The 16068-nt window shown below is 33.6% G+C and overlaps 1 protein-coding gene across 2 annotated transcripts; it reads left to right on the forward strand.

The window, feature by feature from the left end:
- Positions 1–2251: 2251 nt before the first annotated feature.
- LOC132628233 (glutamate receptor 3.3) lies at positions 2252–8832 on the forward strand. Of its 2 annotated transcripts, XM_060343998.1 has the most exons (7): positions 2252–2795; positions 3328–3655; positions 4021–5363; positions 5441–5718; positions 6972–7003; positions 7085–7488; positions 8152–8832. In XM_060343998.1, exons 2-7 carry the CDS (start codon positions 3346–3348, stop codon positions 8623–8625), a joined length of 2841 nt encoding a protein of 946 aa, XP_060199981.1. In that variant the 5' UTR covers positions 2252–2795; positions 3328–3345; the 3' UTR covers positions 8626–8832. The 2 variants fall into 2 exon arrangements, with proteins under 2 accessions (XP_060199981.1, XP_060199982.1); XM_060343999.1 differs by having other exon boundaries at positions 2252–3655.
- Positions 8833–16068: the final 7236 nt, after the last annotated feature.

Genomic DNA, 16068 nt, shown 5'->3' on the forward strand with positions numbered 1-16068 from the left:
AAATTAAACTAATGCTAATTATCTAAACAAAAAATAGAATCCAAAGTTATATTTATAAACTAACTAAAAATAAAAAAATAAAACAAATAATGAACTTAACCAAGAAAGAGCAGATTTTTATCAGAGAAGAGATAGATCTAGGGCTATGACTACTAACAATCCAGTTGAGTCTTCAAATCGTTCTACCTATGGGTTACTAGTTGATGGGTTGATGTTAACTTTATGAGTATCTTCCGAGTTGCTCACAAGCCTGTAGATGCTACTTTAACGTCTATATTCCTGTGATCGCCAGAAATAACAAAAATGCATTTACTTCTCCGTATTCAACTAAGCAAGGCTAAAGGGTATATTCATATCCTTATAGGCAAAACGATTAATCGAACAAGCTCTATTAATTCTTATTACGCATGCAAATTCCCTATCCCTAGTTCAATTCACACGCCACAGATAGTGTCTAACTATTTCGTCAAATAATCAAACAATTAAGACCAAGAATAAATAGATAACCCAAAGATGAAAATCAATAGATATAAACGATAATCAAACGTCAACTTTGATGTTTGAGCCAAAACCCTAGAACTAAAGAGTTTAGCTCCACATAGACATGGAGGAAAAATAACAAATCACCCGAATAATACATAAACACGAATACTACAGAGAAGAGAAGACAAAACCCTGTAACTACGGCCTCCACGGCGATTCCAAGCTCTCTCTAGGTCCAAAGTTCTGAACTAAAGGTTTCAAGCTATCCAAAGTTATGTGAAAATTGTGGCTTATGAAATATTTATAGGTGTAGAAAAAAACCCAAATAAAATAACTGAATCCAAAGTGAATTGGGAAATATTTTGATTCCGAAATCAGGCCAGTGCGCAAATTGCCGCATTCACTGTTGCGACATAGAGAATTGCTGCTAAAAAATAAAAAATCCCAACCATTACACCATAAGTAGCCAATGATTAGGCATCATGATGTCTCCCACTTCTTGTTTCTTTCTTTTCTTTTCTTCATTTTTTTCTTTTGTAATTTCAATCCAATTTTTGCGACAAATTTCTCATCTTTACACCGCTTTATTCTACATAATAAAAATATAATATTAAGCACAAAGTAATATAATAATATTCAATAAATGATTAAAAATATTAAAATGTGAGGCAACTAATAAATAAATATATGCATTTTAGGCCGAACATCATTTGGCCAATTGAATATTATGCATGTATTGTGCTATATGTTTGAAAATTATAGAAATAAATAAATCTAGAAGCAACAACTTCTATTTTGTTTATTAAGTTAAAGTTTCGTTGATAAATGGAACGAGCTCCATAATTACTGGTTGAAAATCACATTATAATTATTTATAGGACAGCATAAGAAGTCTAAGCTTAAACCAATTTACTTATTAGACAAGAATTTCTCGATCAGTAGATATATTATTTTTCCATTAATAAAAAACCACTTGATCGTTAAAATACACAAGGAATATGGTTTATAATTTATATCGCAAAGTTTTTAGGCGAAACTAGCTTTTCATGATTTGTTTTTATATTTCACTTACCTCTCTCAAAGTGAAAATCTTCTTATCTTGAGACATTTCAAACTATTTAACTTTATCATGTATTATCTAGTACTACTTTCAAGAATTCAAATTCATTTAATTATTAACTCCATAAACAAATGATTGCATTCGAAGATGCTTCCTTGCTTATCCAACCATAAAATACTAGTGATATTCATATAAAGGAGAAAATTGATTTATTTTTTTCCTAATTCAAATATGTGTTGTTATGAATATATATCGAATAGATTAAAAATGATTATTTTTAAGGCGGATTAAAGATTTTAAGTTTTATCGCTTCTAGTCCATTTGTATCATAATTATATTCTTGTTGCTCGCTAGATTTGAATAAATTATTTATACATACTAAGTAGATATTTTAACACAAATATAAGATTTAGATCAAAGTTATTAGATTCTGCAAAACTTGTAACTTCAATTATAACTCCACAACCTACCCCCGCAACAAAATTATTCCATCCATTCATTTATTTTCAATAAAACGTGATCACAACTCCCTTTCAAGTCCTGAAGTTTCCTTCCTAAAATACAAAAAAATGAGACAATTATTAGATATTTTTGACGCAAGTTGCAGAATGTTTGTTATTGTAACTGAAATAATTATAGCCCCATCAAAGATAAAGACTTCAAAATTATTCCGAACACACTTTATTCTTTGCTTTGGCCAAATCACAAACTCTCTTATTCTTCCTTGTGAATGGTGTACACTCCAAATGAACGTGAAAAATTCCCTTTTTCTCAATTTAATTTAAGTTACGAACACCTTTTTTTTTTTCCCATCTTTTTTTGCTGTCCTCTTTTTCAGAACTTAAATATTCACGTGCTTATAAGAGTCGTCCTTCCTTCTTGTCTCCTAAGTCCTAATCTTTGACTTTGTTTTCACTCTCCTTCTTAAATAAATTCTTCTGGATTTTTTTGCCAAGTTTCAAACTTTCCATTTTAAAAAAAACCAATCTTTTGAATAAAAGAATTGTTTGGGGCATTCCCTATATATACTTGCCAAAGAGAATCAACAATTTCACTGGGATTCTCAAAGTTCCAAACTTTCCAGTTTTACTCAACCAAGATTTCAACTTTTTAAGTTTTTTCAGTTAAAGAATTAGAAGGGTCATTCCTAACTGCCAGATTCTTGAAAAATAAAAAGAGTAATTAAGTAGTTGCTCATCATTTTGCTAGCAGCAGGAAGAAGATACAAAGGGATTTGCTCAGAGGTAAAAGGGTATGTTCAAAGTCTTGACTTTAGTCCCTATTCATTTTTCTATCTTTTACTATGTCTGCTCCTCTTTTTTCCCTTGCTTGTTACTATTAATCTATCACTTATGACATCTATTCCTGTACTTGTCTCATGGCTAAAAGAATCTGCCTCCTTTTCTGCTTTATTTTGCTTCTTTCTCACTCTTTATTCATTTAGGAAAGTTAGGTGTTCACAATAATGGTTCCTCTCTAGTGACTACTTATGTCACACTTTAATTTTAGCATAGAATCTAATTCCTTTTTTCAGTTTAAGCTAGCTGTTACTTTTTTCCTTTTTTTTTTTTTTCAGTGTAATGCATATGCACGAGCTCTTTCTTTTGTGAGTGCTTGTATATTTGATAAATATTTAATTATAGTATATAAAGTTTGATGTTGGAATTTTGTAGTTTATACAGCTTTCATAGCATTTACTCGATAATATGTTAAAGCATTGATATATATTGATGTGGTATGATCTTTCTAAATGAACCTAACTGTTTGAGAATCCTATCTTGTAGAAGGAAGTGGTAGGATGAATGTTAATTAAGCACGCAAAGATCCTGGTGTGCCGTTCATCTAGGATGAATGTGGTTTGGATTTTTGTCTCTTGTCTGGTATGCCTTGGAGTGAGTTCAGATGGGTTGAGTGGAAATGGGACGTCAAGGCCAGCTGTTGTAAACGTTGGAGCTATTTTTACATTTGACTCTACAATTGGAAGAGTTGCCAAGATTGCAATTCAGGAGGCTGTCAAAGATGTTAATTCCAACTCTAGCGTCCTCCAAGGAACCAAACTTGTTGTGAAGTTGCAAAATTCCAATTGCAGTGGGTTTCTTGGCATGGTCGGAGGTACTTTATTCTCTGTTCATTTCCTTTAATATCTGTTACACTACCTTAGGCTCAGTTGATATACAGCCAGATCTCTCTATAACAGTCATCCGTCTTAACAACATTTCACTATAACAACCATGTTTTTTGTGGAATTGACCTTTCATGTTATGTTATATTATATGTTCTCTATAACAACATTTCGCTATAGCAGCCAAAAAATATCGGGACAAATGATGCTGTTATAAAGAGGTTTGACTGTAGATAACTGATGGTTTGTGCTATTAGAAACCGAACTATGATGGCAGTGGTTGATTATTTTCCAATTCTCTCATTTAAGGGTAAATTTGAGATTCAAAGACTAACACTTTCTTTTTTGTTTGCAGCCTTGAAATTTATGGAGACTGATGTTGTTGCAGTAATAGGACCACAATCCTCTGTAGTGGCCCATACGATATCCCATGTTGCTAATGAACTCCAAGTTCCATTCTTATCATTTGCTGCTACTGATCCCACACTCTCCTCTCTTCAGTTTCCTTATTTTCTCAGGACAACTCAAAGTGATCTGTACCAGATGACTGCAATAGCTGAGATCATAGAATATTATGGTTGGAAGGAGGCGATTGCGATTTTTATTGATGATGACTATGGGAGAAATGGTATCTCTGCGTTAGACGATACACTTGCATCGAGGCGCTGTCGCATCTCATATAAAGCAGGGATTTCCCCTGGAGCTACTGTAACCCGAGGTGATATTATGGATGTTCTGGTAAAGGTTGCCCTAATGGAATCTAGAGTCATTGTTCTACATGCATATCCCAAGGTAGGGTTCATGGTACTTTCAGTGGCACACTATCTTGGAATGATGGGTGATGGTTATGTCTGGATATCCACAGATTGGCTCACCACTGTGTTAGATTCGTCTTCTCCCCTTCCACTAGAAACTATGGATACCATGCAAGGAGTTCTCGTTTTGCGTCAACACACTCCAGACTCTGAAAATAAAAGAGCGTTTTCGTCTAGATGGAACAAGTTGACAGGTGGCTTATTAGGGCTAAATTCCTATGCACTTCATGCATATGACACGGTTTGGCTAGTTGCACATGCTATAGATTCATTTTTTAATCAGGGAGGGAGGGTTTCGTTTTCTAATGATACTAAGTTGCAATCAGCTGAAGGAAGTAATCTTCACCTTGAAGCAATGAGTATTTTTGATGGTGGGCCACTTCTGCTGAAGAACTTGTTGCAGAGTGATTTTATCGGTTTGACGGGGCCATTCAAGTTTAGTCCTGACAATTCTCTTATTCGTCCAGCATATGATATCATAAATGTAATTGGAACTGGTTTTCGGCGTGTTGGTTACTGGTCTAACTATTCTGGCTTGTCCATCTTGCCTCCCGAGACCTTTTACTCGAGTCCACCTAATCGTTCAAGTGCAAACCAAAAGATTTATAGTGTTGTATGGCCTGGAAACAATGTTCAAAAACCTCGTGGATGGGTTTTTCCAAACAATGGTAAGCAACTGAGAATAGGGGTGCCCATCCGAGTTAGTTACCGGGAATTTGTGTCTCAAATTCAAGGCACTAACAATTTTAAAGGTTTTTGCATTGATGTATTCACTGCTGCTGTAAACTTATTGCCATATGCTGTTCCACATCAATTTGTCCCCTATGGAAACGGGCATGAAAATCCAAGCTACACTGATATGGTGAAGCTAATCACAGCCGGGGTAAGTTATATCCATATTTACCTAACATTAGATGAGTCTAACTATATTTTAAATTAGTTATTTTTGTGTGCTCCCAGAAATTTGATGGTGTTGTTGGTGATATTGCAATAGTTACGAATCGGACTAGAATTGTCGATTTCACACAGCCATATGTCGCATCTGGACTTGTTGTTGTGGCTCCATTCCAAAAGTTGAATTCAGGTGGTTGGGCCTTCCTAAGACCCTTTTCCGCTCAAATGTGGGGAGTTATCACTATTTTCTTTCTCTTTGTTGGGATGGTAGTGTGGATTTTAGAGCACCGAACCAATGACGAGTTTCGTGGGCCTCCCAAACAGCAGTTGATAACGATTCTATGGTGAGATCAAAGGTTCTTTTTCCTCATCTTTTTCCGGTTAAATCAACCTTAATGTGGCAGAGGGTCTAGCATTGATCCCTCATGTATATTAACAACCAAAACGTGAATACATAAAGTAGGAGGACATAATTCCTTACCTCCAGAAGTCCCATGTGGAAAGCGGAAATGCCACTTTAAATAAAAAATCATAATGTATTTATGTGCATACATGAATGTTCTAAGAAAACAAAAGGATGATTTCCCCATCTTGCATCAATTAGCTTTACGAAATAACAAAAACCATTACAAAGTGTTAACATTCTCATATGAAGTTACAAAATGGTGAGAACAAAGACCGTTGACAAAAGAAGCATCATAATCCCAATACTTGCATGTTATTTACCGGACATTGTAACTGCTAACTAAAGGGTTGTGAGCAGGCCCAACCAATAAGGTGGTGCGGAATGTGTATGTATATGCCAATAAGAGCCTAGGATTTGCCTAAAAACACCCTAATGTTAGTGACATAGGTCCATACATTTATTTTCTTCTCCTCTTAATTGAACAAGAAAAATTAGATTGTGGGATAAAAATGCTGGTTCCTGATGATATGATTGTTATTATGTCAAAACTTACAGTTACATGTATCATTTGTATCTTTCTATTTGTACCTAAATTTTATATGAGTTCGGAAAACAGCTTGATAGCTATGGGTCAAACCGCTACAATGGAGAGATATCATGCTGTTATAGCTACTTCATTGCGATTTATTCGCTCGACTGCTTATCTTACAATACTTATAACAGCTTTCAAGACCTATGTTGGTTAACACCACCTGCCTCGACTTTAAACTTTGCTAAAGTGCCTCCGATTCCTCCTTTATACCATGGGACTCTTTGATCCTTCTACTCAATGATTGGAAGTTCATAAATTGCACCTGGCACTTTGTAAATTTTAGTTCTTTATTCTCTATATAAGTTATGAATGCAGTTGATGCTCATACAATAGTTCTTTGATTGAACGTTCCTAGGTTTCTGGAATTCATAGTTTTCGTAAAATGGTGAATCTCCAGCAACCTACTTTTTTTTTTTTTTTTTTGCGAAAGTGGGAACATATAAAGCTGGAAGTTCTTTGAGCATTCATATGGTTTATGGCTTTAGTTTTATGTGAGCACTGGCCACGGTCCATTTAATTGTTCAATTGAACTTGATTTGAGCTCAAAATCTCTGTTGTAAAAAGACTATTTGTCTGACAATTATTTGTTCTTCTTGCAGGTTCAGCCTTTCAACTCTCTTTTTCGCCCATAGTAAGTGAACTATAGTTCGGTATATTTGTTTCGTGGTGCATCCTATGTTTACTCCTTTAACTTTTATCATCTTTTACACAGGAGAGAATACTGTAAGTACGCTTGGTCGCATGGTGCTGATCATATGGCTCTTTGTGGTCTTGATAATAAATTCAAGTTACACTGCAAGTTTGACCTCCATCCTCACTGTGCAACAACTATATTCTCCTATTAAAGGAATCGAAAGCTTGAAAGAAATTGATGAACCTATCGGGTTCCAAGTGGGTTCTTTTGCAGAGCGGTATTTGGAGGAAATTGGTATACCAAAATCCAGACTTGTTGCCCTTGGATCGCCGGAACAATATGCTACAGCACTTCAACGTGGTCCTGCAAAAGGGGGTGTAGCTGCAGTAGTGGATGAAAGACCATATGTAGAACTTTTCCTGTCAAATCAGTGCAAATTCAGGATTGTAGGTCAAGAATTCACCAAAAGTGGATGGGGTTTTGTAAGTTTCTCTATTCCTACTGCTTTTTCTTTTTTCATTTTTCCTCATTCTGTGTGCCTCCTGCTCTTTCTTTTTGCCTTTTTTTATATCCTGATTCTGTAAGTACTCCTTGGTTTAATCCTTTATATGAAAGAGGATTTGCAGCTTATCTGGAGTTTTCTGGTTCTGAAGAAAATTGGGAAGAGTGTCGTACATATTAAGAGTTGCATTTCGTTTGTGTGTGAAAACAAATGCATGTAAAAGAGTTGTTGAATGTCATAGAAAGTCCTGGAGGATTCATTACACACCCGAGAATGCGAGTTTATTGCAACAACAACATACCCAGTATATTCCCACAAATGGTGTCTAGGGAGGGTAGAGTATACGCAGACCTTACCCCTACCTCGAGGAGATAGAGAGTTTATTCCATGTCTGATATTTGCAAATCAAAATTATCTAAAATGTCTTTGAGGTGAAAGTGATATTGGTGTTTCAGGTTCAGGCACTTCTTAAGGAAGTTTTCATTGACTTAAAAGTTTCTGTCCTTGAATTGTTTGTAGCATGATTTGATGTCAGGGTTCTGCAGTTCTATAAAGTTTATTAGATTCTTTATTTATCTGTTGTAGACACAGAATCCAGCAATCATGTTTTCCTCTCTCATTTTGTGCTTTTTATTCTGAATAGGCATTTCCTCGGGACTCTCCCTTAGCTGTCGACTTGTCAACTGCAATTTTAACACTATCGGAGAATGGAGATCTCCAACGGATACATGACAAGTGGTTAGCAAGAAGTGCGTGCAGTTTAGACAATGCTGAGCTTGAATCAGATCGCCTTCACTTGAGAAGCTTTTCAGGCCTCTTTCTTATATGTGGGATTGCATGCTTCATTGCTCTCCTAATATATTTCCTCCAGATTCTGCGTAAATTTCGCCGGACTTCCAAAGCTGAAGTTGTTTCAGATGGTCAGAGTAATACTTCGCGTTCTAAACGTCTTCAAACTTTATTGTCACTTATTGATGAGAAATCAGATAAATCGAATAGAGGCAGTAAGAGAAGGAAAATAGACAGATCAGTTTCTGATGACAACATCGAAAGTGACTTGGGAAGGGATTCCAGATTGAGAGAATCACAGGTTGCTTCTCAGAATGAAATTCATTAGTTCAGTTATGCTAGCCTACATTTCTTATAGGGTTCTCAGCAAGTTTCAATTTTGAGTAATTTAATCAGTAATCAATTAAAAGATCAGTCAATCACTTAGTTATGTTTATAGATGATAGAATTGTTTTTATACATCATATAAAGATTCCATGTCAACTGTAAATTAGCACAATCTTTACATAATCAATAGCATTTCTTGTTCTGGGAAGAGTGATGGAACTAAAGTTTGCTTCAACTCTAGAAGTCTTTTTCTTTGGTTTCATGTGAATGGTGGTGACTTTGTCATCGTGCATTAATTATCTCAAGATGTAACTATAAAGGATATAAGTCCTCGAAATTATCAAAAAAGAGAAAAAAAGGATGATTAGTCCTCTAAAGGTTTCATTCTGTTAAGACGCATTATCAGCCTTGGCATTAGACTCTTCTACGCAGGACTTAGCTCTGAAGATGAGTATTATTAGCAGCTGTAACTGATACTTGATTTTGGCTGAAGCCTTTGCTTTATTGAGGTATAATTAAGTAAACAAAAGTTGTGCACTTTCTAATATTTAAGCGCAGATGAGATGGTCACACAATTCAACATGGTATAAGAACATGCAATGGACCTGCGTTCAAATCTCATTGCCTGCCTTCATCATAAATATAAATAAATCAGCTCACTGGAAACATCACGTTCACATGCGAAAGGGTGTATTAAAGATATGCGTTCAAATCTCATTGCCTGCCTTCATCATAAATATAAATAAATTAGCTCACTGGAAACATCACGTTCACATGCGAAAGGGTGTATTAAAGATATAATTTAGTAAATGGAAGTGTACTCTTTAATAATTTCAGCTTTTAGATGAAATAGTTACACAATTTAATAATCACAAAATCTTGCTTTAGTCCTCCTTATTCATCATTAGTTCCACTAGCTTACTTCCCAGAGGAGGAAAAAAGAGCAATGCACTTAGCCCTTGTATCATTACAGCTTCCACTGAACTCTCTTGTGGAGAAGGGAAAATGAAAACAAAAAATGGTACACTTTACAAACCCTTATGAGCTTATGATGGTACACTTTACAAACCCTTATGAGCTTATTCTTGCTACATTTTGTGATAGAGATTTAGGTGTTGCACAAAAAGGTGTCATAACCATAATGAATGTCATTATCTTAGTGCATTTTCAGGGACGCCTCCATTTTAATTTGGTTTAGTAGGGATGTTATAGGATCGGTGAATAATAATTTGGGTTGGTCACTTTGTTAACAGGACAATTTGCAGGATTGTCCTTTGCTGGGGGTGATCTTTAATTTTTGGCCCTCAAAAAGATTGTCTTTAACTTTTGTCCATGTAAGGCAGAGTTTGGGCCTTACAGGCAGAATTTGCACATGGGTAGAATTTGCAAATTTCTGCCTTAAGGCAGTTTTTTTTTTTTTTTTACTGGGCTGAGATTCGAACCCACAATCTTGGGGTATTAGATGAAGGGCAAAACTTAAGGACACCAATTTGAAGGACAAAAATTAAAGACCACCCCAAATGAAGAACAATCCGCGCAAAAAAAAGGTTATTGTTATTGGGAAATTTTAACTCTGGGCCTGAGATAAAAGCTCTTAACTAAGGGAGGGCAATTTGCAGGATTGGCCTTCGCTGGGGTGGTCTTTAATTTTTTGTCCTTCTAATTGGTGGTCTTTAACTTTTGCCCTTAAGGCCCAAATCGGCTCATGCAAAGCCTTAAGGCAGAATTTGTATGGGCAGAAATTCTACCTCTGCCCATGCAAATTTTGCCTTGTGATTTTTTTTGTTTTTTTACTGAGTTGGGGTTCGAACCTACAACCTCGAGTCGAGCTTTATTAGGCGAAGGACAAAACTTAAAGACCACAATTGGAAGTGCAAAAATTAACACCCCAGATGAAGGACAAGCCGTGCGAAAAAAAGACTAAGGGACATCCTAAAATGGACACACTGCTATATTAATGAAAGAATAGCAACCTCTTCATTATTTGTCAAGTGCTTTGCTGCTTGTTGCTACTTTATACGACACTAGTGAATATTTCTGCGCTTCGCGCAGTCATACAAAATTTGATCAGATTTATTAGATGATATTTTCTATCTGGGTACTAAAATAGATAATTTAAATTAACTTTAACACTAAAAAAGCTTAAAAACTTCAATTTCAAAGACTCCTGCGTGCCTGTACTCCCATATATAGTTACATTGCCTTGTTAGATTATGAATATTTTGAAATTTTAGTTTTAATACTATCCTTTATAGCTGGAGAAAAATAATATTCATAATGTTAATGATAGTATTGAATAATTGCACATGAGTTTTGATCGTTTAGAAATCTATTGAATTATATTTTTTTCTCTAATAGATGGACATAATTTTATGACCCAATCAAAGAATAGTGGTTGAAGGAGAAAATAAAAGTTAACATGATTGGATGTGATAATGACTGAGTAGTAACAAAAAACTAACAAATCCCTTCACTGTCACATAATTTTTTTTATTTTTTTTTATCTGTCACATAATATATTTCATTGTCATTATACTTAAGGGGTTAGTTTAAAAAATGATCTAATTTATATAGGCTGATAATTTAATCACACTTTTACGCTATCAAAGAGTAGGTTTCTTTATGCCAAATACTAAATATATCTTTAATTTTTCTTTCACAACTAAACATACTACTAATTTATAGTCAAGCTAAAGGTATTTTACAAAATAAAAAATAAACAAAATTAAACAAAAAGTAAAATTAAAACATGACCTATACATTTGTAGTAATCGAAAAAGTAAATTAAAATGAAATTGCCATAGCGGCACAACATTGAAAAGTCTAAAGCGAAACTCTATATTTACTTGGTGCATTAGATAGTAGTAAAACTTTTAATATTTAAGAAATTACCTTCCATTAATTAAAAAGAAAATATGAAATTAAAAGTAGAAGAAAAAAAAAGAAATAAGGGGCATCGCAAGTTGTGGCGTCTAATCGACATTTCTTCTCCTATTCGTTTTTCTTTTTGCCAATTTACTATCGTTCTTGTTCTATCTTCTTTTATACTATTCCAAAAAATGAAAAACTTTTCTCCTTTTTCATGCCAATAAATTTTCAATTTCTTCTCATAATTCTTTTCAAATTCCCTTTGCTGCTTTCTATTCATCACACTTATCCTATAATTTCGGAAATGTAATTAACGCGTTAAAATAATCAGAGAAAGTCGAAAAAGGAGGAGGAGAAAATTTATTTCTTTGTGTACTTAAAGTAATGCCGAAAATATTCGTTCTTGATCTTTTTCTTTTATGAACATTGCAAGAGCAATATTTTTTTCTTGGTCCATAAATAAACTGGGTAGCTAATGAATTCATGGTGATTTTTTGCTGGTGTTTGATTCCTCTTTGTTCCAACTTGCAAGTACTTCAACACCAGGTTTATAGATTATCATTTACAAATACGAATAGACAATAAAAAAGTTGATACCTGAGGAAGAATGTAGGAGTTCTTTTCCTCTGAATTTGTACAAAATCTTGGATTTGTTAGACTTTGTCATACATCAGTATAAAAAAACTGTAGAATCAGACATTATGAAGGAAAAAACAGAAAAAGATTATCGGTATTAAATTTACCTTCTCACAAGTGAAACAGTATACGGGAATGATAGGCAGCCCTTCTAATATTGATTATTCTTAGAATTGAAAATAACTTTGCAAGAAGTAATGAAATACATAATATATCTAGAGAAAATTACGTATTTGGAAGAAATGAATAAAAGAAAGTAAAAAAATCATTGCTTTCCACAACAACGAACTCTTTTGTTATGTAACTCATGTTGCGGGGGGGGGGGGGGGGGGGGGGAGGGGTACCAAAAATAAATAAATAGGGGTAGGTAGCACGCAGGAAGAGTATATGAAGGTGTTATAGGAGAATTAAAGGATGGAGTTATAAACTTTTCAGTTTCTTTCAACATTAAACATTTAGCACATGTATCTATCATAAAAATCATCTTAAATTAATTCTCTGCTACGTGGGCTGACTGAATTATGCGGTTACGCGGGCTTTACTGCCAAAAAATCTTGGGCAATTTGCAGGATTGTCCTTCGCTGGGGTGGTCCTTAATTTTTGTCCATCAAAATGGTGGTCTTTAATTTTTGCTCTTCGGGTAGAATTTTTTTAAAAACAGAATTTATACATGTACAGAATTTGCAAAATTCTGCCTTGCGATTTTATTTTATTTTTTAACTGAGTTGGGGTTTGAACCCCACAACCTCGGAGTATTAGGCGAAAGGCAAAATTTAAAGACCACCAATTTGAAGGGCAAAAATTAAAAACCACCCCAAACGAAGGACAATCCGTGCAAAAAAAAAAATATTTATTATATGAGGCTTTTGATAATCCTAGTTATTAGATAATATAGAGAAATGAAGGAAAAAAATTCAAAAAATGAGAAAAAAGATAAATAGGAATGCTGGTCATAGAGAGGTGTCACATCACCTTATCTATGTCTAGCTTTATAATATATACTAGTGTACTTGTCCGCGCTTCGCGCGGCCGTGAAGAAAATACAAAATATGAACAATATTAATGTTATATATTTTGTAAAAGAAATAATATTTCTTAATTAAACATCTTTTCATTTTTTTAATTCATGATTCTTTAGATAAATTAATACACATCAAGATCGAATATGAAATTATTCATCTAAATCAATATATGTTAACTTGAATGGAAATTAAGAAAAAACTGTGAAAAAACTGAAAATGCAAACTTAAGAGGTAGCCAGTTTCGTTTAATCCTTTATAAACCATCTACTATGATAGCTACACCAAAAAAAAAAATGGTTTCTTTCATGTGTGTATACACATTTCTTAACTTATAAGGGTGCCAATACTAATATATAAAATGTTGATCTTCCCTAGTTACTTGTTAATGTGAAGCATTTTGGTTACATTTTAAATTTGGGCTCTAAATGGAAGGTAATTATTTTTTAGTAGACACTTTTAAAATTTCTAATAAAATGAATAATGGAAATTACTATTTTTTGGGCTTTACTAATTAAAGCAAATGATTGGGTTTTCTATTGTGACTTTTGTGTTTTTAGAATTACGTTGAATTGTATTAAATAAAAAAAAGGATGAGGAAAAGAATGGCGAAAAAGAAAAGAACAAACAAAATACCCAAACAAACTTAAATATAGGCATAACTGAAGTGATGCATATTAGTGATATGAAATGATTGTTAGTTCCCAGTATTACTTTTGATACTATCCTTTTCTTCTATGGGAAAAAACCGCCAACATCCTTTTGGTGTTAGTTCATTATCTAATTCATAGTTCATTAGCTAATTCATACATTTGTGTTATTTGGAGCCTATACTTTAATGTAATGTACAATTAAATGTATCGTTAAAACATTTATATAAGAATTTTTTAAGGAGTACTAAAAATAAAAGGTAAAATTAAAAATAATTTTTCGTAGGCTTCATATTATGTTTAACTATAATAATAATCACACAAATAAAAACGTTCAATTTAATTTTTAGTTGTATATTGAGAAATAGAATTTAATTTTAGTGACGTAATCTGTTAAAACTAAAATCAAACCTTCTAGCATGCAAAATTAATGGCGATGAACCAAATAATTAACTATTTTGTAGATAATTTCTTTCAACATTTCTATTCTTTGACAGTTAATCACATCTCTAACCACCTACCAAAATAAAGAGAAAAAATTAGTTATCTGGCTAAAATAATGAACTAAAAGGAGATCAAGCCAAAAAAAAATATCAAAAAGAGCAAAAAACATTCAGTATAAATAAATTAAGTCATTTAAATACTCCAATTATTTAAAAAAAAAAAAGTTAGATACATTGCATGTGATGAAAAGGAAATTGATTTTCCTTTTGCAAAGTCAAATTTAAAAAGTACTAAATGATATTAAACTATTTGGATGAAACAAAGAAAAAACATTACCAAAAAGAATATTCACGTCAAGTGGCTAGTGATGATAATGCCTTTGTCCTTCTCCTCAAATTTCCCCATAGTCATTTTCTAGTCTTCTTTTCATGTGTAGATCATTTGATCTTCTCTTTAATCCTACAAGAAACAACATATCAAAAATTGATGCACTACGAATGATAATTGTAAGAAAACAAACTAAAATCCATCATATTGCGTTGTTGCTTAGAATCGATATATGATATCAAAAACTAATTTACAAAAATGAAAAGCTTAAAAAATAAGATCATACACGATATTTTTAGTGCACAGTAAATTATGCACAAAGGCACAACATATGGAGAATAGACAAAAAAAAAAGAAAGAATAAGAAGATAGTATATATGAGGGGAAAATATAAGCAGAGAATTAATTGGGCAGAGTAACTATTGGTAATTAAGCATCGATGAAAAACGGTTATAGTATCAGCAAATAAGGATTGCTACGTGGGCTGAGTGAATTTGGGCTGGTCTTTAATTTTTGACCTTCAAATTGGAGGTCTTTGATTTATCGTTTTTTTTGTGTGGATGCCCTTCAAAGGCAATGGCCAACGATTTTTGCCCCTCAAATTTGGAATTTTTAATTTTTGTCCTTCACCTAAAAATCTATTTCCGAGTTAGAACCCCTGTTCATACGAAAATTTAAAAAAAAAAAAAATCGCAAGGCAGAGGTTTTGCATCAAAATTAGGCCTATATAGGCAGAAGTTTGCCTTTTAAGCAGAGTTTTGCTTTAAGGCATAATTTTGGATAAAAGTTTGTCTTACGCTAAACCTCTGCCGACTAGGCATAATTTTGCCCAGTAGAGTGTACGCATACCTTACCTCTACCTTGGAAGGTAGAGAGGCGATCTCCGAAAGACCGGCTCAAGAGAAAACATAAGAAAAGTCAGATAGGGACAAGCAGTTCAAAGCAATATGATTGACAACATATATAATTTTTAAAAAAGTACTTTTTTGGTACATTCAACTACGAGCATTACAATGCAAAAAGTCTTCGCTAGTAAAATGCACTCTCTGAATAGCAACATATGCGCTATAGAAAAACTGGACATAGAAATCACAGAATTACAAAGGGTTTACGACATCTTGCAATATAATTTTAAGAACAGTAAAAATAAATGTGGCATCAATGAAAACCCTACAATAATGAACCACAGTAAACAACCATCCAAACAAGGGGCTAGCTGCCGCTATAATGGGAATTCCATTTTAAACGCCAAAACCCAATAATTAGGGGATCCATTTCCATCTTTACCAATATTTCGGTTTAAGGGAATGAGAAATCTTGGATTTGCTATATTTAATTGAGTGTTTTATGGGAAGAGAGAATCTTGGTTGGGATTTGACTTTGTAAAATTTTCTCAAAATTTGCTTACTTATGTTTTCCCCCCATTATATAGACTCAAACCCCTTTAAAGAAGGGGATGATTTGAGTCCAAAGTCAAAGATAAGGGACCATTATTAAGTC

This window comes from Lycium barbarum, chromosome 2 (assembly GCF_019175385.1).
Source record: "Lycium barbarum isolate Lr01 chromosome 2, ASM1917538v2, whole genome shotgun sequence".
NCBI lineage: Eukaryota > Viridiplantae > Streptophyta > Magnoliopsida > Solanales > Solanaceae > Lycium > Lycium barbarum.